The sequence below is a fragment of the Vidua macroura genome, chromosome 2 (genome assembly GCF_024509145.1).
Source record: "Vidua macroura isolate BioBank_ID:100142 chromosome 2, ASM2450914v1, whole genome shotgun sequence".
In the NCBI taxonomy this organism is placed as follows: domain Eukaryota; kingdom Metazoa; phylum Chordata; class Aves; order Passeriformes; family Viduidae; genus Vidua; species Vidua macroura.
The window spans coordinates 14,969,415-14,991,231 of NC_071572.1; the positions used below are offsets into that span (position 1 = coordinate 14,969,415).

Here is a 21,817-nt window from a genome sequence, read left to right on the forward strand (position 1 = left end):
GCTCAGCGGGTGGGCAGAGTTTTCCCCCCGCGAGGTTTCGGGGCGGGCAGCGAGCGGGGGCCGGGCGGCAGCGGCCCGGCGGGGGAACGCGGCGAGCGCCAGCCCCTGCACGCCGCTTCCTCTCCGGGACACTGACTCACGGCCGGCACCGGCCGGGACTCCCCCCGCCCGCACCGGGCTCGGGGTGTGTTTCCCGGGACCGGGCTGCTCCCCGCGCGCTCCCTCCCCTTCCGCCCCGTTCCCGGGAGGGAGTAACCTGCCTCCGCGGTGGCCGCCGGCTCGGGCGCTTTTGTTCCAGCGCGGTGTCTGGTTACTGTCACGGCGAGTTTCCTTTCCCGGGGCGGCCCTCCGCCTCCGCGGCTCGAGGTGGGCAGGAGGGCCAGGCCTGCCCTCGCCTTGCCCGGTGCCCTCGCCTTGCCCGATGTCCTCTCCTTGCGGCCGCTCCCCTTGTGGGTCCCCGCCCGGTGCCGCTGCCCCCTTATCTCGGCAGGATGGGGTTGGCGGCAGTTTCGCAAGAATTTGGGAAACCGCAGGGACGTGAAGGGTGGTGAAGCACGGGTGAAGCTTTGTGCTCGGCGGCGTTGCCGGGAACAACCCCGGGGTGCCGCGCACTGTGGGTTTCCCGCTGTGGTACCGGGGAGTGCGTGTCCTTGTTAGGCAGGACGCGTGTCAGCTTTCCTAGGCTGGAATAATGAGAGCGCCTGGAAATTAGAGTCACTTGACACCGAGGCCATAGAAGCTTTCAGCTATTTTAATATTTTTCCTACTACTGTTGGTTTGGATCTGTGTAAACACTGAACCTACACAGTCAGTTTTGGTTGCTCCATGAGTCCCTAGTAGCCCACAGCGCGTGTGCTACTTTGTGACCAGATTCCATCTGAAAAGAAAAAGCTGCTTTTGACAGTGCAGCTTCGACCTGAATCGGCTCCAGCTGATATGCAGCCAGGCCGCTTCAAGTGATGCTGATGTGGAACGGTGTGGACCCAGGCCAGCTCACAACAATTATTCGCAAGGTTAGGACTCTCTCCTTAGTGAGACGAGCATAGAGGGACCAATGCAGAGTTTCTGCAGTATCAGGATTTGTCCTTTTGATCTTTGTCTTGTCATTCTTCTGCTGAAAGTCACTGTATCTCAGGGAGTCAGAAGAACCTACAGTTCAGATCTGACAGGCACATATATTTTTTTAATTCTTGCCAGGTACTGTAGTTACTTTTAAATTTGTGCTAGTTTTTCACTGACTTCTGGTGTAGTGATCTTAGATGATTTTATATTGGGAGTAACTACAATAGTAGTGTGATGCTTGAGGGTGGGGCAGAAGGTGGTAGGGGAAAACACTTAGGTTAATCATTTAAAGAAAAGAATTGTTGCTTTAGTCTTTGGTGCTCACTGCGTACAATGTAACTTCAATAATAATATATATGTTAGATATATAGAAAAATAGATTATGTTATTTGCAATATGTGTACATGCATGATTATAACTTCACTTGTTTTAACATATTTCAGACATCATTTGTTTCTAAATTGCTGTCATAAAATTTTTGAAACAAGTGTATTTTATCACTTCTTTAAAAAATAATTAAACTTGTATATTGACATGAATCTACAGTAGTTTATCACCAAAAAATGTCTAGGACCAATAATAGAACATGAAACAGCATGAACTGACAAGTTTGCACTCCAAGGCCCTAGCCTAGAATAAACAGTTCTTGAAAAGACCAGGCTGCACCTGCAAAAGCTTCTCAGATGACAGTCAAAAGGAAAAAGTTACTTAGAAACATTGCTTACGTGAAATGACTATTTAAGAAAAGATATTTTGGTAAAAATAGGTAAGTTTAAATCAAATACGTAGACAAGTGACCTAAATACATAACTTGGATTTTTGATTTGCATGAGTTGTGTTTATCTGTAGCATAGCAATATCCTAATTACAGACCCTATTCTGCAAGAGTATCCTTGGGCAAAAATGTTCTTACATTTGCCTGAAACTCATTGTGATTTCAGTCATAGTTTGATACTAATAATGTCTTTAGCTGTAACTCTGAGTAAAGCATTTCTGGTAACCTCTAAGATTTGCTGACACAGTTCTTGTAATGCTGTATTATCAGCATATGGAATTACAAATTTTTGAGCTCTAAAACTCAGCTCAGACACTTTCCTGGTTTTAATGACTCTTGGAATTTTTAATTGACTTGATTTTTCATTTGTTTCCCAGTGCAGTCCTGTAGTTACAGTGGTACTGCCAAGGAGATGATGTTCTGTGATGGGTGAGTGGATTTAGGAGGAGGACTAGAATACCTTTAAATAGCTTTAGTTTGGAAGTGTACTTAACCACAAGCAGCTGCTGTAACTTAGGTGTCCAGAACAGAAGTGATCCTCATTGTATCTCTGACAGTTTTTTTAATGTGTAAAGTTGTTAAAATATTTTTAACATAGTGTGTCTGTATGTGTAGTTTCAGTTTCATGTTGAAATCAGAGCACCTTTAAAGCTTGTGGAATGATGCTGTCTCTTACTGACTCAGGGTCTACTCAGGATTTATAACAAGCATAGGTTCGTTTTTCATGGTGAGAATATGCCTGTTATTGCAAGTCATCTGCTTTTGAGCAAATTAAGTATTGATGACTTGAGTTTGCATTTGAATGCCTGAATAACTAGCCTGATCCTTTGATCTGCACTCTCAGCTATGCATATTAATATCAGCTGGAGGAGAATGAATGCAGTTATGGCAGCCAAATTTTGGGCACTGGTATGTTGAAAGAACTGGCCATCATTAAGAGATGCCATTTGCTAGACTTTCTGGGAAGCATTTGTGACAGCTGTCATTAGGAGTTTTAATGTAGATGCTCCAGACTGGCTGTGGAGAAAGTTCATTTTTTTTCCCACTGCTCTTGACAGGTTTTATGGTCATTTGTGCAGGTGTTTAAATAGGTGCTGTCAATCTTCCTTCACAAATTTCTTTGTTTTATATTCTGTATCCAGGATTATTTGAACTTTGCATGAGACAAATGATGCTAGCATTTAACAGTCATGCTGATACTTTAAAGAAACTAGTATAATGCAAATTTTGCTTTGTAATTTCATTTTGATTGTCAGTGTGGCATTCTCTGTCAATATATATTTCTGGCCTCGAAGCTGAAATTTGTCAGATGGCTTGCCACCTGTAGCCTTGAGCCTGTGGTTGTGATTGTCTCTTCACATTCTGTACCATGTAATCAGTGTTGTACTTGTCTTCCACAGGAACACAGGCTATATTTACAGTCATTTCTGGTATAGCCAACACAGGTAAATAGTTAAAGCCAAAGGGGAATCACCTAAATGGACTGGTCTGTGGGGATTTTGAAGACTATTCATTGTTTCTCCATTATAGACAAAATTATGTGCAGCACCTGGCTGTTGCTTCTCATGCAGAATTGCTGTCAGCATGGTGCATTCTGAAGTCTGAATTTTTCACTGATTTGTGGGGTGATGTTTTCTTGTACTGAGTTAAAAATGAAAATTGGAAATTTAATTCTGATTTAAATAAGTAGTATAAATTATATTCCACAAACTGCTGTGATAGACAGATAACAGATCTTATATGTATGTAAATACTGCCTTGAGAAACACATAATCTGCATGAAAAGTGTTGTGGGGGGTGTTCAGATTTTTCATATCCTTATTGGTACCATTTTACCTGCTTTGTTTTTCAGTTAACACAATTTTAGTCCATGACATAGTAAGGATGTCCTGTGGTCAGCTGAGTGGGGCAGGAAAAGGCAGGAGTTTTACTTTGTTGAATTCACGACCTTCATGCACTACTGTGTGCTCTCTGCGGTTCTTGGTTTTCTTGTAAAGGTGTTGAGTTTCACTTCTTTGAATGGTTCTGTTGCTTTTCTTATGACATCGGCAGTTCTTATCTTGTTATTATTGTTTTGTTCTTTGTAGTGTAGGCAGTATTTCTTGCCTCAGCTGGGCCATGTAACACAAAGCAGATGTAAGCAGATTGACACATTTAAAGGCGTGTCTGTTATCTTTGAATTGGTTGTGGTCTGTCACACTGACTGTAGTTGTTTGTCATTTGAAATGCTAGACTTAAAGTCACATTGATACATAGACTGAGGTGGGCGTTTAATTATTTCTGAACATCAAAAATATTAGCTTTGTTCTTTTGACTGATCTTGGCAGTTGGCAGATCTACCGGCTTTAAGAACTTACTCAAGATACTGGTTTGGAATTGTGGGTTTTTTCTATAGCACTTGGTTGGGGGAGGTGTTTTGTTTTGGATTTGAGGCTTTTTTTTGTTTGGGTTCTTTTTTCCACCAGATAAAATTCATAGCCATATTTCAATAGTGAAACTCTTAACCTGTTTTTCAGGCCAGAGTAGATTCATATAATTGGGTTTTTTTCAATATTGATAACTTTCAAGAGGAGAACAGTTTAATCAGTAAAATTTGAAAAAGTTAGAATCCCTTCAAAGAACTTTTAAGTTGGGGTAAAGTGGTTGAATACCACAGTTGCTGTGCTATATGCTTGCATACGTGATACTGTCCTGCTTATTCTCTCCTTATTCTCTGAAATAAGATTAAATGCCTCACCCACTAGAGGGTGGGTGAAATAGAGGGGAGAAAAAATCCTGTGTAACAGGTGGGAAAATGAGGCTCAACAGCTTAGTGACCCCATCTAGCATCATTCATTGAAACTGTTCTAGAACTACATGAACTCTGATTTTTTGGGACCTACTGCCGTGCCTTGACCACAAAGGTACTGCTAGTTCATTCCTATCAGTAAGAGTTACCATGTGTTGCCTTTGATGCAATAAACTTCTGTGGTATGCTTAATGCTCCACTTAACTATTTTTGGAGGAAATGTGCTACCCTTTTTTTTTATTAATTAATTTATTTATTCAGTGAAGTCATTCAATTTTGTGTAAGTATGTATCTTAAAAATACTTTATTATGGTCTAGGTCTGTTTCTTAGCAGTTTCTAAGTTTAAATGAAAATAAACGTTAAAAGAATATTTAAATAATTTAATCTTAGCATTAATTTATTGAAACATGCTTAGCTATATGCAGATGATATGAAGAAATGGTATTTGGTGATTTTAAATATCTAGCAATACATAGCTCTGAAAAATAAAACACTCTTTGTCCTGCAAATTCAAAAGGTGGTGGTTTTTGGATGTAAATGTTATTTGAATTATTTCTTGCAAAACATGTTTGCCAAAATTAGTTACTGTTAGAACTTAGAATTGTGAAAAAATGCTTTCAGCTTCATGGAGATTCTTTCTCCTTTTGTCTTCCTGTAGCTGACTTTTGTTACATAGTCAGAACTATACTTCAGAAATCCTGAATTTTAGAAAATAGTGAAGTTGTTCCACAGCTTATTCTCTCTTCTTAGCAGAATGTATCAAAATAAGTGTAAAAAACCTGCAAATTTCACCTTTTGAATTTATCATGAATTCTGAGAAACCAACTCACTTCTGAAAACCTCTGTGTGTGTGTGTGCAACACAGGGAAGTGCAGTGCACAGGTTTGCTGTGCCTGCTGGCTGCCCCTGCTTGTAGAAGGGCCTGGCACATCCTCCCTGTGTGTGTCTAGTCCCTTGGCAGGAGCCCAGGAAGGCACAGGGCATTTCCATGGGCCTAGGACTGCAGGAGGCAGGGAAGGTGAGGTGCACCTGCCTTCTCATGCAGATGTAGGCTTGGTAATTAGATTTGTACACTATCAGGTGCCAGAGTCACTCTTAAGATTATGTGTGCAAGCAGAAGGAATTTCTTCTATTTTCAGGTGTGCAGCAATAGTTGGATATATTGAGGTAGGTGATTTCTAATGTGTTTATTTCTTCTTCCTCTTTGGAGCAGATGAACAGAGATTACGTGTTGTGGGTTTTTTGGCTTTGTTTTACTAAGGCTGCTGAATTGATGTGTTAAATGTAATAATTTACTACCCATCCACTTGTACAGGTAGGAAACTTAAGTGAGACTTTCTCTTCCCTGTCTTTTTCTTATTTTCTTGGGTTGTTTTCTTGGGTTTTTGGTTGATTGGTTGGGTTTTTTGTGAATACATGACTACATGTGATTTGGAGCTATATAGACTGCTTGTCCAAGACCAAGATTTTATAACAGTACATGTACAGCATCTTGAGTAATGTTGTGGCACTTGTTTGACTTCAAGATGAGTTAATTCAGAGAATTAAACTTGCTGAGAGCTGCAAACCTTTTTACTATTCTTTTCCAATGTGACTTGGCACAGTGCTGGGCAAATGCCAGCCAAGGAAGGCATTGCAGTGCAGGAAAGGGGACTGCTTTTCTGTATTGTTCAACTGTATTCTTGAGTCATACTAGATAGGAAGAAGGTGGCAAAGTAGATAGGATTTACAAAATCACATAGTTAAAGTTGCCCAAGTATCCTAACTTAAAGAAGTTTGGCTTTGTACCTAAATGATTTGCAAGTTAATGGATTTTATCTGAGGTTGTCTATGGAGAGGCAAGTTTCAACATCCTGTTGTTTCTCTTAATACTTAGCAAAGGAAGAAGTCAGTCACCTTAGACAATAAAATTGAGAATAAATTATGTGGAAACCATGGAACTTGAGTTAACAAAGTTTTATATAAAAAATACTTGTGGGATTTTTTTTTAATACAGAGTTTTTAATACTTGCATGTACTATTTCTAACAGTATATGCAAAATGTTTTGAATAAGTGCTGTAAGAGAACAGCTAGAGAAGTCTAAGATGATGGCTTACTTCTGCTATTTACATCTAGTAAATTTTAATCAGGTCAGGATTTAGTTAAGTGCTTTGGATCTGTGTGGCTTCGCAGCTCAGAAGTTAGGGCACAAGTCATTAATTCAGATCCTATTAAAGCCTTATATTTTATTTAAGCACTGGAATAGATTGTGAAAACTCCTGAAGATTTAAGAAGGGCTTATACATAAATGTCTTGTGAGCAGCATTGTAGGAATAGCTGATCGTGCTTTGGTGTGTGGAGATAGATTGCTTGACCTCTTAAGGTCCTTTTAGTCTATTTTCAACTATTTTTTGCAGACCTACAATTTTTTTCTCAGGGTAGCTCATTGCTGCTTAGAATAGCAATTTTGAGTGTGCACCATTCAAAAGGTTTTTACTAAATGTGGTTCCACACAGCGCCTTGCATTACTAGCAGCAGATTTGTTATGAGTGTTTCAGTGGGAATGCTGCATTTTGTGCTGCTTTGAAACAAGCCAGAAGCATTGTCACAGCTTTACTCTATCCAAGGACCTCATGGTTATTGGGCTTTGTCAATTGAGAGTCCCTTGAAAACACTAGAGAGAAAGAGCTTGGATCTATATAAACCCAGTGTTTTAATGAAATAAATAATATATAATACTGGAAATAAATAATAAATAATACTGGAAGTTCTCATGTGTTTAAATCCAGTAACTGCAGTTGTTGCATAAGTCTGGAAGTTTTGGTAGTTGACAACTAGGAGTTGCCTGAGAGAAGCTTCATCACCTGTGTTACTCATTGGCACGTTAAAACATCCACGTAATGTTTTGTAAGGGGTCTGATTCAGACGTCTTATCACTTTTGCTTATTTGTCCTCAAAGCACCATTCTGCACTGATATACAGTTTCATTCTTGATTTAACTCTTGTTAAGTCTTGGTTAATTGCTAAGTCTAGGAATAGAACATATTTTGTGTTTACTGAATTTTATGGTTCTTCCACAAGGCACCAATTACATGGAAAAGCCAATAGTTGCCAAGTCTACTGAACTCCGTTAATAGTATAAGGACTGCCTACTGCTCAATTCCAGTATTAATAATTAGGAAATGTTGAGTTTAATGGCAGAAGAATTATTTCAAAAGATGCAATTGGTATCAGTTTTAAGTAGCTGGCAAACATAGTTGAGGAAAAAAGTTAAAATATTTACCAGAAAGAATACTTAAACATCCTGGAATAGTTTAACAATAGCCTAAATGCAAAGGAGAGATATTCTGGGGATGGAAGAAGGTGTCGAATATCAAAGAAGGTCTGGGGAAAAACTTAATGCCCTTCAGAAAAAAAATCCTTTTAGACTGTAGAAAAGAACAAAGTTTTTAGCAAGGTAGGTCCAAATCAGTGGAACTTTGATTTGCAAACAGAATGTAGGAATGGAGATGATAAACTAACTGTAAAAATTTCAAGTGTATACTATCTATCATATTATTGATGAAACTGAGGGGAAAATAGGAAAAATGAGTACAATAGGAAACATAATGATTTGCCCACTTAAAATTTCAATTTATATGGTTTGGATACATGTAAAAAACACTGTACTGGGAATGATGGTTACCTGACATTATTATTAAAACAAGATGTCCTGCCCCAGATTGCTAAGTCCTAATTGTATTGATGGATGCTAGGTGCCGTATTGTACATACAAAATTACCCATCTGGATCCAGTGCTAATCAAAAAGGTTCATGTGAAAAGCATTAGGTTTATTGTGCAGGTAAGTTTTGCCAGACTTCTGAGACAAATTGGATCTCTTGCAGTAAATGCTGGAACCATAATTAAAAAAAAAAAAAAGTGGCATTACATCTTGCAGGTCAATATGCAACCATAGTAGGTAAAGTACAGGATATTCAGTGCTTCAAAGGAAGTGGTTAATTGATTGTAGGGAGATGTGGGCTATGTTTCTTGGTGTACTTCTTTCTTACAAAGGGTTTGGTATGACTATGTTTTCTTGATGCCAGTACCTTAACATATGACGCTACTTGTGACTGCATCGTCCCTGCAGTGGTTTTTATGGGTGTGCATTACTGGTCCAGATTTGAAATAATTTGAATTTTAAAAAAACTTTCTTTAAACTGTCTTTCTGCCAGGGAATTCCTAAGAGTTTTTATATTCCGAGAATTCAATGGGTTGAAACCTGTAATTTTTGAATGCTAGAAATATTGATGTTTGATTGACTTTAGTGTCACACGTTCTGTCACATCATTTGGGGGACATTAATGTACTAGCTGCCTGATAAAGATTCACTGGTGTCTGCTTTATATCTAGTAGAGAACCTGTAGGGTCTCTTTGTGTTCCTGTCCATGTGCCTTCAGGAAAACTACTGGAGCCCAGCTGTGTTTAGGTATTGATTTCTACTAATTTAGTGAGATATGGCAACAGGTTTAAAAGCTTTGGGGAAACAAATTTTGTACCTTAATTAACATGATTTTCCCACTGGAAAAGAGAATAGGAAGTTGAATTAGAGTGGGTTGGAAGACCATTTTTTAGGTTGCCTTTGTAAGGGATGTGTGCCCTCCATTCCCTGGCAGAAATTGATTGTTCAGGTTGAAATTGAAATGTGTTCAGGTATAATTAGAAATTTTCTGTGGACCTTTTCTGTTATTTTTTATACTTCTCTTGTGTTGCCACCTGAAATATGTTTTACTCTTGGAACCAGAATATTGGGAATAGCCAGATCTTGGATCAATTCTGCTTACTTAGTTGTCCTGCTGTGGGAGAAGAGCACCTGAAGAATAATCAAAGACTAGAGTCTCTGTCCTTTGAATTAAACTAATCTGAGAACATGAAAGATATTCAGCCTTTTCTTACATCATATATATATCTGCTCCCAGCCTGTTATGTCATTGAGGCATGCCCTTGGTTCTAGTTCAATACTAGAGGGAATCTACACCCAGCAAAACAAAACATATTTCATTTGCTCACTTCTTAAGTGTGCTGCTGACCTCCTCACTCCACACTGTTTTCAATAGTGCCATTTCCAACAGGAACCTTTGGGCTTTACATTTTAACTCCTAAGAAAGGCTACAAAGTGCACAGCCTTTCTGAATACACAGCTGCTTTCCATTTAATGGTATATACCAGCAAACCATAAATCGTATATACATATTCTTCTTTACCTTACATGGCTCAGACTGTTCTGAGAAAAACTGGTTCTACCATCCAGTGATTCCCTTAGCATAATCATTGCTCGGGTAGACCTGTTTGAAACGATCTTGCTAATCCAGTGCTCTGGCTCACACAGGACTGCGTGGCGCTCATGCTGATTCCTTGAATTTGTTCCTAGTTCCAGTGAGTGTGTTTTGCTTGAATTCAGCTGAAAAGTAACTGTAAGGAGTGCAGGATTAAACAGGAAGACCAGATTGTACAAAACAATTTATTTATTTTGCAGAAGTTTGCTGTGGTTTTTCTGGTTGACTGTTGAGAAAGTCAGTGAGGTTGAAGATTAGAGCCTTTTTAAAAACAGGAGTTGATCTCGCCTTTTTGTCTTTAAAGGGAGGCTTGTCTGAAGTTTCTGAGAGTGCATTTCACTTCCAACAGATTTCGGTTGTCTTAAAATAGTAAATGTGAAAACCTAAACTTACTGTGTGGTAAATTCTTATTTAACCTGCAGTTAATGTACATTATTATTTAGCAGAATGACTGTTGTGGCAAGAATAACTATTTCTGAAAATCTGCATGTGGAGTGGAGTCAGTGTAGAGCACATGGTTTTGATATACAAATTGCCCTATTTTAGGCCCCAGAGTTTAGCCATTGTTACTGTTAGGACATCACAGACTCCTCCTTTTCAGCTAAAGTCAATTATTTTATTTGTTTTACTGCTTTTTTTTTTTCTTTTCCTTTTTTTTCCCAATTGGCAAGATCAAAGGAAGCTATCTTGTAGCGTGAACAGAATATAGAGATGTGTAGCTAAAATACTAATGTTAATTTATGTCATAAATTTGAGAAAAGGGGAAGTATGTGACTTGTGGCCTTGATGGTAATGATATATGTGTACTCAATATACAGCTTGTCCCTGTAAACAAGCTTTATTAAAAACACTCATTTCTGTTACTTAACTAAGCTGGTGTTTTTCTGGTCTTCCATTTGATAATATCACCTTTTTATGTATCTTAAGGAAGGATAGTACAATACAATATTCACTGCCTGTACACTACAAGTAAAAGATATTACAATGTGGAGAATGTGGGCTTTTTGGAGAATCATCAAATTACCCTTTGCTGTACAGATAAAAGGTTGTATTAGCTGCCCTTAACTGAGACAGTTTTTAAAGATTATAGTCACTGCTGTAATAATATACAGCATATGACCCTGATTTCTTACTAGAAAGAAATCTTTACGTCATGGAAAGATGACTTTTAGAGTAAACCAGCGTCATGTGAGAAATCTCTAGTATCTTCCTGAAGCAGGAAAGATGAGAAAATAGCACTGCTACCATGTGCCAGATGTCTGCACTAGGAAGACAATCAGAAAGCCCAGCCATTTTCCCCTCCCCACCATCTAAACAAAACAACCAAAAAAAAGAAAAAAAAAAGAAAACACAAAAAAAAAAAAAAAACAAAAAAAAAACCCACCCAAACAAAACCAAACAAACAAAAAAAAAAAACCCAAACGACACAAAAAAAAAAAAAACTCAAAAAAACCCAACCCACTTGTGTCATATTTGGGAAATCCATGATTCCTATAATTTAGCTTTTTCTAGCTGCATCTTCCAGGGGAAAAAAAAAAATTCTCCAGATAAAAGTTGCTAGAGAGCTGGTAATCATGTGATTGAACATTCAGTGTGCTTGCAATATTTGAAAATTAGAATTTGTAAGTGGTTCAGATTTAATCTGTCACATATGAAAAACTAGCCATATGCAAGCTAGAAGATTCTATTAATCAGAAGTTATTTACAGAAGATGCTAGGAAGGCTCTGAAGAATTCTGCTGAAAAACTGTGTAGTGGGAAGGAAGGTGTGAAATGAAGGTAAAATCTGAAAGTCTGAGCAGCTTTTATTAACTTTGTGGCATCTAAAAGGTAACTATCTATATATGTATGTAACTTTTAAGTAAATTAGGATTTGAAAAAATTGATTAATTAGACTTTGGGTTCTCTAGGGAAACAATGCACAAATAAGCTCAAATTCTGTCTCCAATGGTAATGGAAAATGGTAACCATTTTTAATAGTTTTTCATTTGTTTCTAAAATGATACTGAATTGCTGTTAAACTTTAGGAGCAAACTAAGAATTGATGCCTGAGGTGATGCCCTGTGCCATAACTTAGGAAATACATACTTTTACTTAAAACTTGCTATTGGTCATGTTTGTTGTGTAAACAAAGTCATTCAAAGTCTTTCAGGGAGAATATCTCTTAGAAATTCTCCAAGTGTAGCATCATTGACAAGCAAAAGAAAGCCTTTGTTGACCAACAAGGTATTTAAGATTTTTTTTTTTTTAATCTTTATGGCGAAATTTTAAATTCAAAAGCCTTTTTCTGTTTGGCTTGTTAGAATGGCCCTTGGGAAAGTACAGAAAGTGGTAAATGCTGTAAAATTGATAGTAAAATTGCATTCAATATTTTTTAAGTCTATACTGTAGTTATAAATTTTCCTTAAGGTGGAATAAAGGCTGACTTGCTATGTAAGCTCATGCTCTTAGAAAGAACCCCTTTATCTGTTCATTTTGTGTGGCTTTTTGCTATTCAGTCTTCATCAGGTTTAACTGTTTTGCAGAAGTGGTAGTAATGGAAAATAATGTCTAGCTGTGTAGTAGTGAGGCTTCAAATGCCAGGTGATTTTATATATTTCTTGCTGTGACTTCATCCAGGTTGAGAATACACAAGGCTCGAAGGAAGAGTGGCGTTACATGCCAGCAATAGGGAGTTTTCCATGTTTACTTTCAATTACTTGCTTTTGTAGAATATGTAGAAGAGAGTACAGTAACATGCTATGAAAACCTATCTCCAGTATATTTATTTCTGTACTTGGATTCAGTATTTATTTTTACTTCGTGTCTTTTTTTACAGAATGGACAGCAAATTGTGGATGAACCTATGGGAGAAGATGATATCAATCAACAAACTGTAAGTATAAGATGGCTGTAATGAAAATAGTACAATATGGGAGCACACTGACATCACTTAATTCATAATGGCAGTTTGCCACTAGTGTTTTGTTGTTTGAGATTACTGGACATGGGGTGCACTTTCAGATCTTAATATTTTTGAGAGAGGTTTATTTCCTTACTGCCTCAGGTCTAGTTTGGCATCCTACTGTTCTCAAAACTCATTCCTCAGCTTTTAATAGTGTTTCAGGGCAGGTCAAGCGTGAGGAACAACTGTGAAAGTGTAGTTTCCATTGTGCTTGTTATTGGAAGGCATTCATCAAAGGAATTCTTAACCTAGGCTTCTTAAAAATAGAAATTGTTACTAAAGAGAGGATCAATGAACCTTCCTGACTCTGATAATTTTGAAGGTTCCTTGTCTTCATGTCAGACTTGCAGTTTACAAAGTTTCATAATGTGAAGATACAGAGTTCAGTTTTCTTGTTGCAATGCCTGTGAATTTTGTCAAACGTGAAGTTTAGCTGTACTTTCGTGTTAGAGAGTACTAGCTGAATGCTACGTCTGGTGATAAATGCTTTGCCAGTAAAAATAATTTTTGAAACCCCATATTTGGTTGGACTTCAGGGTTCATATGCTGCTATTGCATATTGTGCAGACTTCAGGTTGTGAGTAGATGATCCAAGCTGTTTCCCATTCCACCTGTGCTGCTTGATAAGGGAGGAGGTAGAAGAGTGGTATCAGCCTGAGAAGAAGGGGAGGGTGGAGAAAAAGGTGGTTTTAGTTTCATCTTTGTTTCTCACCACAAAGGTGAAATAAATATTCCCTAAACTGATACTCTTTGGCCCATGATGGTAACTGGTTTGTGCTGTCCCTGTTCTTAAGGCAGTGCATGAGCTTTTCTCCTACATGTCCTGCTGAGGAGGGAGATTGAGAAAGCAGCTGGGTGGGTGTCTTGCAGCCAGCTAAGGTTTATCCCTCAAAATTATTCAATTTCTCTTTCAATATTTGATAACTACAGGATGCTTACACATGTTTCCCTGTATTTCCTTTGGAAATTTCCAAACTGCTGCTTTTTGGGTGAGCAACTGATTTTCATACAGTATAACCATCAAAAAGTTAAAACATTACTCTGGTATTCTTTCTGTCATGCTTGAGCTGCTTGGTTAAGATTGTTTTAGATGTTTAATGTCTCAGACCAGTATTTTAGGAGTATACTTTGCATTTATTCTAGGCTGTAGTGAGTAAAAGGTTGCCAGTTGTGGTGTAAATTAATCTAGGGGTTTTTAAACAAGATGTTATTTCAACTGCTCAGTCAGTTATAGCTGGAAGTTAACCAGTGTTGTCAGTTGGGTGATAAAATACTACTACTTGAGCTGGGATGTGAGATTGTCAGTGCTTCATAATCTGTTTTGGCAAGATACAGACAATTTAAAATTAACATTGAAACTCATTTAAATTGTTCTGTTTAACTTTGGACTTACATGGACTTGGGGCACTTACATAGTTGCTAACAATTTATGACGTTTCTCAGCTGTAACTGAGGACAGTAGATTGCCTAGGGTGTACTGGCAAATCAGGTAAGAACATGAAATATGTTGGTAGGTGTGTAAAGCATGCAAGGTCAGGACAGAAAGTTACCATACTTCTGTGGAGATAGAAGGTGAAAGCTTGAAATCTGCATCCTTTTGCTGTCTGAAGTGGTTGGATAGAATGCTGATAATGCAAATGAGATAGGAAGTTTAAGACAAATATTAAAACTTAACACAGTTCTATGTGCATAGGAGCTCTCTCTAGTATTCTGTGTATCATAAGATATTGTTTCATTACATCTGTGTTCTTCTGGTCAAAAGTAAAGTTAATTACAGGAAAGCCTGAGTTATATGGCTGTGATTCAAATTTGATGGTTGTTTTAGGAAAATCAGGAGCTATAAAGATACCCATTTCTTAGGAGTCCAAGATGCTGCATGGTTCAAAGTCTTGCTTCTTTTAAAATGGGACTCATTCAGTACTCTGGTTTTATTGCAACAAGTGTGCTGATTATATCTGACTTTATTGCTTGTTACCAACATTTTTTTATCTGTATCTCATAAATGACCTGGGACCAGCAGGAAATAAACGTAAGAACAGCTGGCTGAAGCTTAACCTGATGTGAAAACTTAAGTGAACATTACTGAAAGGGGAAGCTATTTAAAGCCTTTTGTTTGCTACCTTTCTCACTCTTGTGCTGTCTGCCATTGCTTTTTGTGCCTCTGTGTCCGTAGAGATTGAGTCAGTTAACTGAGCAAATTAATTGTTTTGAGCTGTTGCAATCATGCTGCATGCTTTATTGCTAGTTAAAGCTAACCAGAAACTGCAGCTAGTCTAACAGGTGGCTTCCCATTTTATGCGTATGTGAAGAGCATATCATATTTGTGCTGTGTTCTTTATGTTCTGTTATCTGGATTCTATACAACTGATTAAACACTTAGTACAATTGATGCATTACCATTGCATTCTCCTAGCTTAAGCCTAATTATTAAACATATGAAAAATATTAGGTTCCAAGAAATTGTAAAAGTTTTCTTTTCACTAGAAGTGAAGTTTTCATTTGTAAGTTTCCGGAAAATTTCTTTTTGGTAACCTGCAAGGACTAAAGGGTTTGTTTTTCCCAGTACTGGCAGAAGTGGAACCTGCTCAGGCTCAAACCTGGGATGAACCTCTCTTCAATGCAGGTGGTGGGGTTATGTTACTACCCTTGACTTCTTGCTTTGGCAAGAAGAATTAAATTTTAAACAAGCAGAATTAAAGCATACATAGAATTAAAACTAAATCAAAACAAATCATATTGAAATATGCTGATTGGAGTGATAAAAAATTAAATCTCAGTAGCTGTCATCCTCTTACTAAAAATACATCACTAAGGTAACAATGACTAGTCAGTGGGTAGTCAAAAGGTAGGGTAGGAAATTCAAAGAGAATTCAGTAGTTTAAAAGGTCTTTTTCATTTATGTTTTCCTGGTAGAATTTAAATAACACATCTGTTTGCAGTCAGGAGAGATGAAAATTACCATTGTCTTCCTAGTCAGTGTTTTTTATTAAAAGAGTTTATAAGAAAAGCGTGATCTTAAAAAAGGCTTCAGTGTGCATTGGAAAAATAATTTGAAGCATGTGGACAATACGATCTCTTTGTTGAAGTATTGCATTTGATTGGTCGGTGCTGAGATTCTGTGTTTTACATGCATATATACCATTCAATTTACACTAAATCTATAAAGCACTGGAGTGGGGATGTCAAGATAAGGAGAGGGAGCTCATTCACCAGTTACAGCCATGGGCAAAACAGCCCCCATCACTTAAGCAGTAATACTAAATCCAGAGTAATCTGGGATAATCTCATTTGTTGTGTCTTCATCTGTGAAAATAATTTAGGATGAGAACATTATTCAGGAAAATTCAGGGAAAAAAGCATAACAAAACTGAATGATTTTTAGATTTTAAAACTTTTCAGAGAGGCTTTAGCAGATTTTTAGTTTTACCTCCATTTCTTATAATCTGTACTAGTGAGAATTCAGTGTTTCAGAAACACTTGTTTGTCTTTTGGCAAGTTGAAGCACCCTTTCAGGACTGCTCTAAACTTCTGGTGGATATTCCTGCTCAGGTGATCAGTAACAGTTTCCATGTTTAAGAACAGTCATGTTTGTTAACATGACAATGAAGGCATTTCTGATTTTGATATGTTTGTTTTACTTTTGCTGATAAAACCTTCACGTTTCAATTTTCTTTGTGTGCATGTTTATCAAATATTTGATTATTCTTGGCTCTGTGGTAGAGGCTTTAAGACATAGCTATAATTTCTTCAACATTAGGGAAATGTTTGGATTCACAAGTGTTTGTAATCCATAATCCAAGTTTTGGATTTCTCATTATTTACAGACTGATACTTAATTTTAGTTGAAACAGCTACTTGTGTAGCTACTTGTAGCTTGGGTTGCAAATACTAAACTTGTACTTGAAAGTATTCTGTGATTCTTACAGTACTTTTAGTGTATTCTACTAAATATACTTAGATATATGTACTCATGTATTTCATTTTATTTTACAATCAAATAACTTGATTCTTGAACAAATAAGGTTTTTTTAGGCAAACAATTTACATCTGTAAAAATTAACTTTAGTCATTTCCTTCTCAGTGACCAGACTGTGCTTTGTAAAAGGCTGAATACTTTTTTTTTTTGTCTAATATGATGAAATTAGAAATTCATTATCTTCCAAAGCACTCTACTCTGCTGAAACTTGAATGAATTTTGTTAGCAACTTTGTGACATGGTGCATTTTACCTCTCTGAGAATGAACTTGCAGAAACTCATGTAAGAAGTTACAGCATCCTTGTAAACAATGCAGACCGTTTGCTCTGAGATGTTAACTCTTAGATATCAGACTAATATATAAAGAAGGCAAGCCCTGGAAAACCTTTTTCCCCTAAGATGTCATCAGGTATTGAGGAAAGGTTACAACAAAACTTTCATTAATATGTTCTACTGGATTTTCTAAGTGACTTCTTTTGCATTTGGTGTCTTAGTTGCAGGGTACATTCTGGATCTTGGTCAGAAAATTTGAATAATTTGAGAGTATAAGCAATGTTCAAAGTCAAGCTGCTTACTTGTTATATGGAGAGAAAACAGATGGTAGCCCTGCACAGCCTGTAAACTGACAGATGGAAGCTGCCACACCCTCTGTTTAATAGAATATTGCTGCTTTGGCTATACAAATGTATTTATTATGAAGAAAAGTATATTATTCCACTTCTGAAAACTGAAAAAAATAGCTCTCTGTTCCTCAACTGTTGACCTTTGTCAAACAAGGGCTTTTCATTCCATATGTGTCTTGCTTCTTTGTTTTTTGCAAATAATTGAAAGCAATCCATACTACAGAGCCTTGCTTTTCTAGCACTGTAAAGACTTAATTTGCATTGTTACACTTCTCAAACTGAGGGTATAGGAGATTATCAGTTTATCTGAAGGACTCCACTTAGATTGAATGTTTCAGCATTTAATAAAACTCATGGATTTCCAAATGCTCTGTACTGCTTTGAGAGTTCCTCAGCATTTTTCACTTCTGCTCTCTGTAGTGTCTATGAGCTCTGTTCTCTAGAAAATCTAGACAGCATTTCTCTTAATTTTTCTAAACTCAGATCATCCAATTTAAACAATGAGGAGGGGATGATGGGAGATGAACTCACTTTATATTTCTGTACTGGAGGAGAAGGAAATGCGTTGTGCAAGTGGCGTTCTGCGATTGACAGGACTGTGACTGACAGGCATACCTCATATTCTCTTTGTTTTGGAGACAGCTGTGTCTCCTGATAAACAAGTATAATATAAATCCTTATCAAAGATTTTAAGTTAGGGAAGCAACTTGCTGGAGCAATTTGTTCTTTTTATCAGAGACTTCCCTGTTGGGGACTGCTGCCCTCTAACCTGTCTCCTTCATATATGAAGGTGTATATTTAAAAGGGCAAGCTTTCTTCTGAGAGATGCTCAAAGTGAGTTGTGTAGCTTATATCTTAATGTTTCTGGTTGGCTGCTGGTGCTCTTTGGGAACCATGCAGGCTGTGTTCTCCCAGAACATAAGAAATTTCTTCCACCTGCCAGACTCGCGCCAGTTATAGGAGAGCTATTGTTGTGAAGTAACCCCACTGACCCCTGAGCACAGTGCTTTGTACTTCTCTGGAAGGTCACATAAAAGGTTTGGGAGAGCTGTAGTCAGTAATTGTGCAAATGTTTCAGTTGAAATGCCTTATTCCCATCACCCTTAGCAGATACAGCATATCTGCAGCAAAATGCACTCTTACCTTTACAGCCACAAGATAAGAAAATTATTATTTACCCACAGTATCTTCTCATCTTTAAGGAATATTGTATTTAGAGCTGCTCTTACCATTTACTCTCCATTTCTGCCTTTAGCTCTTTTTGGTACAACAGGGTTTAATTTACTGACTTGAAGATTCCTGATCACTCTGCTTTTAGTATAATTGTATCTATTCTTGACAAGGTAAAGGCAGAGAGCTTGAATGGTCTCCCATTTATTTATTTAAATTTCTTCGAAGTTTTCCAAGTGCAAATAACTATATTGCTGTTAAACTACAAAATTTAATTCTTGAGGTATTTCAGTTTTGAAGAAGGAAGTAGCTACAAGTTAGAACCGATTGAAGAGAGGAAAGTTTCAAGTAATTTTATGCTGTTTATGAAATATTTGAAATCCTTATGTTGCAGTAAGCTTATTGTGTTCAAGAAGCTTTGTTCATCTTGAAACTAATATTTAATAATTATTCATGCTGTCTTACTGCTACTGTAGGAAAGACTGCTTCTTCCAAAAAGGTTGTACCACACTGGACTGTAAAAAGCACATTGGCAATGAGGACTTCTGAGCCCTCAATTGAATCTCAAAGTCCTCCTTCGTGTAGTAGTAGTTCCTGAAGGCCTGTGTTTATTATAATAATAATTGTGTATATTCAGTACACAGATTTTGAAAGATTGTCCCTGCAGATGTGACACAAATAAAGACCCAGAGGAGTACAAAAGAACACTAAAATGGCACAATTTTGCTTCTAGGATATGGCTAAAGTCAGGTCTTTATTTCACCTCTCCATTTTGACAGGAGGATCTTGGCTCATGCAGAGGAGATGTTTAATCCCAATTTAAAGGAAAAGCTAGAAACTGATACTGTAGGGAGCCAGGATGTGGGATAGAGATAGCAATGTGTTCTGTCATTTAAGTTACTGGCTTTGTCTTCTGAAGAGGAATTAAAATATAACAAAAAATGAAGTAATCCAGATATCTCTTAGAGCCCAATCAAGGAAAGCTGTCTGCAGGGTGGGTTTGTTTTCATGTCTTGTGCAGGCAGGACTACAGTATTTTGCTCTATGTTTCCTTTGATACATAGTCACTAAACGGAATCACCTGGATATGTTTATAGCTGAATACTTGTATGTGCCTTTGACTAAAGCTTTTTACTTGCCTTTGTTTATTTATTACTTGAAAAACAGACTTATTCCACTGAAGGAGCATGCAATTCATTGTTTTAACAAGTATCAAAAAAGCTAAAGATAGTGTCAATATTCAGGAAAATAGCTCCCATAGTAAATCTAGAGAGATCAAGATAAAAATTTCCCCTCTTATTCTTTGCAGTAAATAGATTGAATTCTAATTCCTAAAACATTTGAAGTGTTTGGGGCTTTTTAAACATTGAAAGAAAGCTTAGGGATCTTTTTTACTTCAAGAATTTCACTTTCTACAGAGCAATACAATATTGGTGCATAAGTCAGACATTTGAGCTGGGCAATCCAATTTAAATATTTCTCCAGTTTGCCTTGGCCTAGAATATCTGTGGAGCATTTTCTATGTGCAGGATTTCAAAGGACTAGGTCATTTTGGTCCTCTAACTAAACTCTAGTAAATAAAAACAATCTTTAGGCATTCTCTGCATTGAAGTCTGTAAGATAGTGATATGTGAGATCTTAAAACATTTTGTGAAGTTAAACTCATAAATATACAGTTATCACATATAGGACATAAAATACTTGCTATTGTGCTTCATCAGTGAAATGTTATGTAGTAGTGTGATTTCTGAAAGAGATGCTGGTCTCTTTTGTTCTTTTCTGGGAACCAGGAATCAGTAACATCTGCAACAGCCTGTTGCTATCAGGCAATCTGCTTAGGTTTCCTCTGCTGATCTCTGTTAAGTATCAGCAATATGAGTACCACTGCTGCCCTGTCTTTTCTTTATCACAGCTCTATGTGTGTGTGTGTGTGTGAAATCAATGTCTATTTTTAATATATTTTTTTTTCTTTTTGACCTTTTTTCCCCCCTTCTCTCTCCCCACCCCCCAGCTGTGTGTGACTTGCCTGACAGGAAATTTTCTAATTGCCGGAACAGCTGGTCACAGCAAAAACGCCAGGGTTGGTCTTCCCTGCTAGACTTATGATCGCTCAGTCAGAAAATCCAAACATCATGGTTTCTTAGTCATGTTTAAGTTTCTGGCTCTGCGTGTTCGCTCTCTTCGGGTGAGCTTAGTTTATTATTTAAGAGAATAAGGGGAAAAGGGGGAAGTTTTACCTTTATTTAACTTCTAATTTCAGAGCAGTTTTAGTTTTTCGCTGCTTAGGGATCAATGTTGTTTGGATACAAAGTGTTTTGTATTTCCTTAAAAAAAAAAGTCTGTAGTATATGTTGTAGAAGTTTCTAAGGTATCTACTGATAAAATTTAGCCTTATTAGGAAATTGTTACCTGTATGTAAATAATGTAAAACTTATGTTTTAGGGGGAGGTGGGGGGTGTTAATTGTGAGCTTAGCTGTATGTTTTCTCACTGAGAGTCAAGTTTTATTAAAAACCTTTGTATTTTTAATACTTAGTGGTTATTTTAATAGTTACATCTTCATATAGTGCTTTAAACTGTAAGATATGGCTCTGTGTGGTGGTGGCTAAAATAACTCAGGCATATTAATATCTTAAATTTACTTCTGAAATGGCATGAAGAGTAGTGATGCTTGCATAACAATGTTAGGGTTATTTCAACTTTGAAATGATAAATTAGTCATAACAAATGTTTAATTTGTGTAATTTGTCTTGTTGGGCCTATATTGAAGCATTAAAAAGTTTTGTTTAAGTTCAGAAAAATTACTAGTGGAGTATTGTATCGTCCCAAGCACTGTTTCAGAACTATTTAACATTGCATGTAAACATGCAATGGGACAGAACATTCTATCATTGGAAGTCAAAGCAGTTTTCATGTTTATCCTTATGTAGGTCTGCAAATACTTTTCAGTGAGGGGGTAAAAAACCCAAAACCCCATGACCTTCTTGTGTATTGACTTAACATCTTAAGTGAAGGTCTATTAGCTTGTAAAAGTGGTAGACACCTACTAGCCCATGTAATGGTTTAAACAATTTGTATTAGTTTTTGCAATGCATATTAAAAAATTAAATTGAATTTTCTTGCCACAAGTGAAACACCAGAACAAGACATGAACGTAAAACAGTAGAACATAGCTTGCATTAAA

The 21,817-nt window shown here is 37.2% G+C and overlaps 1 protein-coding gene across 2 annotated transcripts in view; it reads left to right on the top strand.

Moving 5' to 3' along the window:
* RPS6KA3 (ribosomal protein S6 kinase A3) overlaps positions 1–21,817 on the top strand; it is a 71,233-nt gene that overhangs the window by 271 nt on the left and 49,145 nt on the right. For both annotated transcript variants that reach the window (XM_053969929.1, XM_053969930.1), the window contains exon 2: positions 12,740–12,796. In XM_053969929.1, coding sequence (XP_053825904.1) covers positions 12,740–12,796 — 57 coding nt within the window. The remainder of the gene's footprint in view (positions 1–12,739; positions 12,797–21,817) is intronic.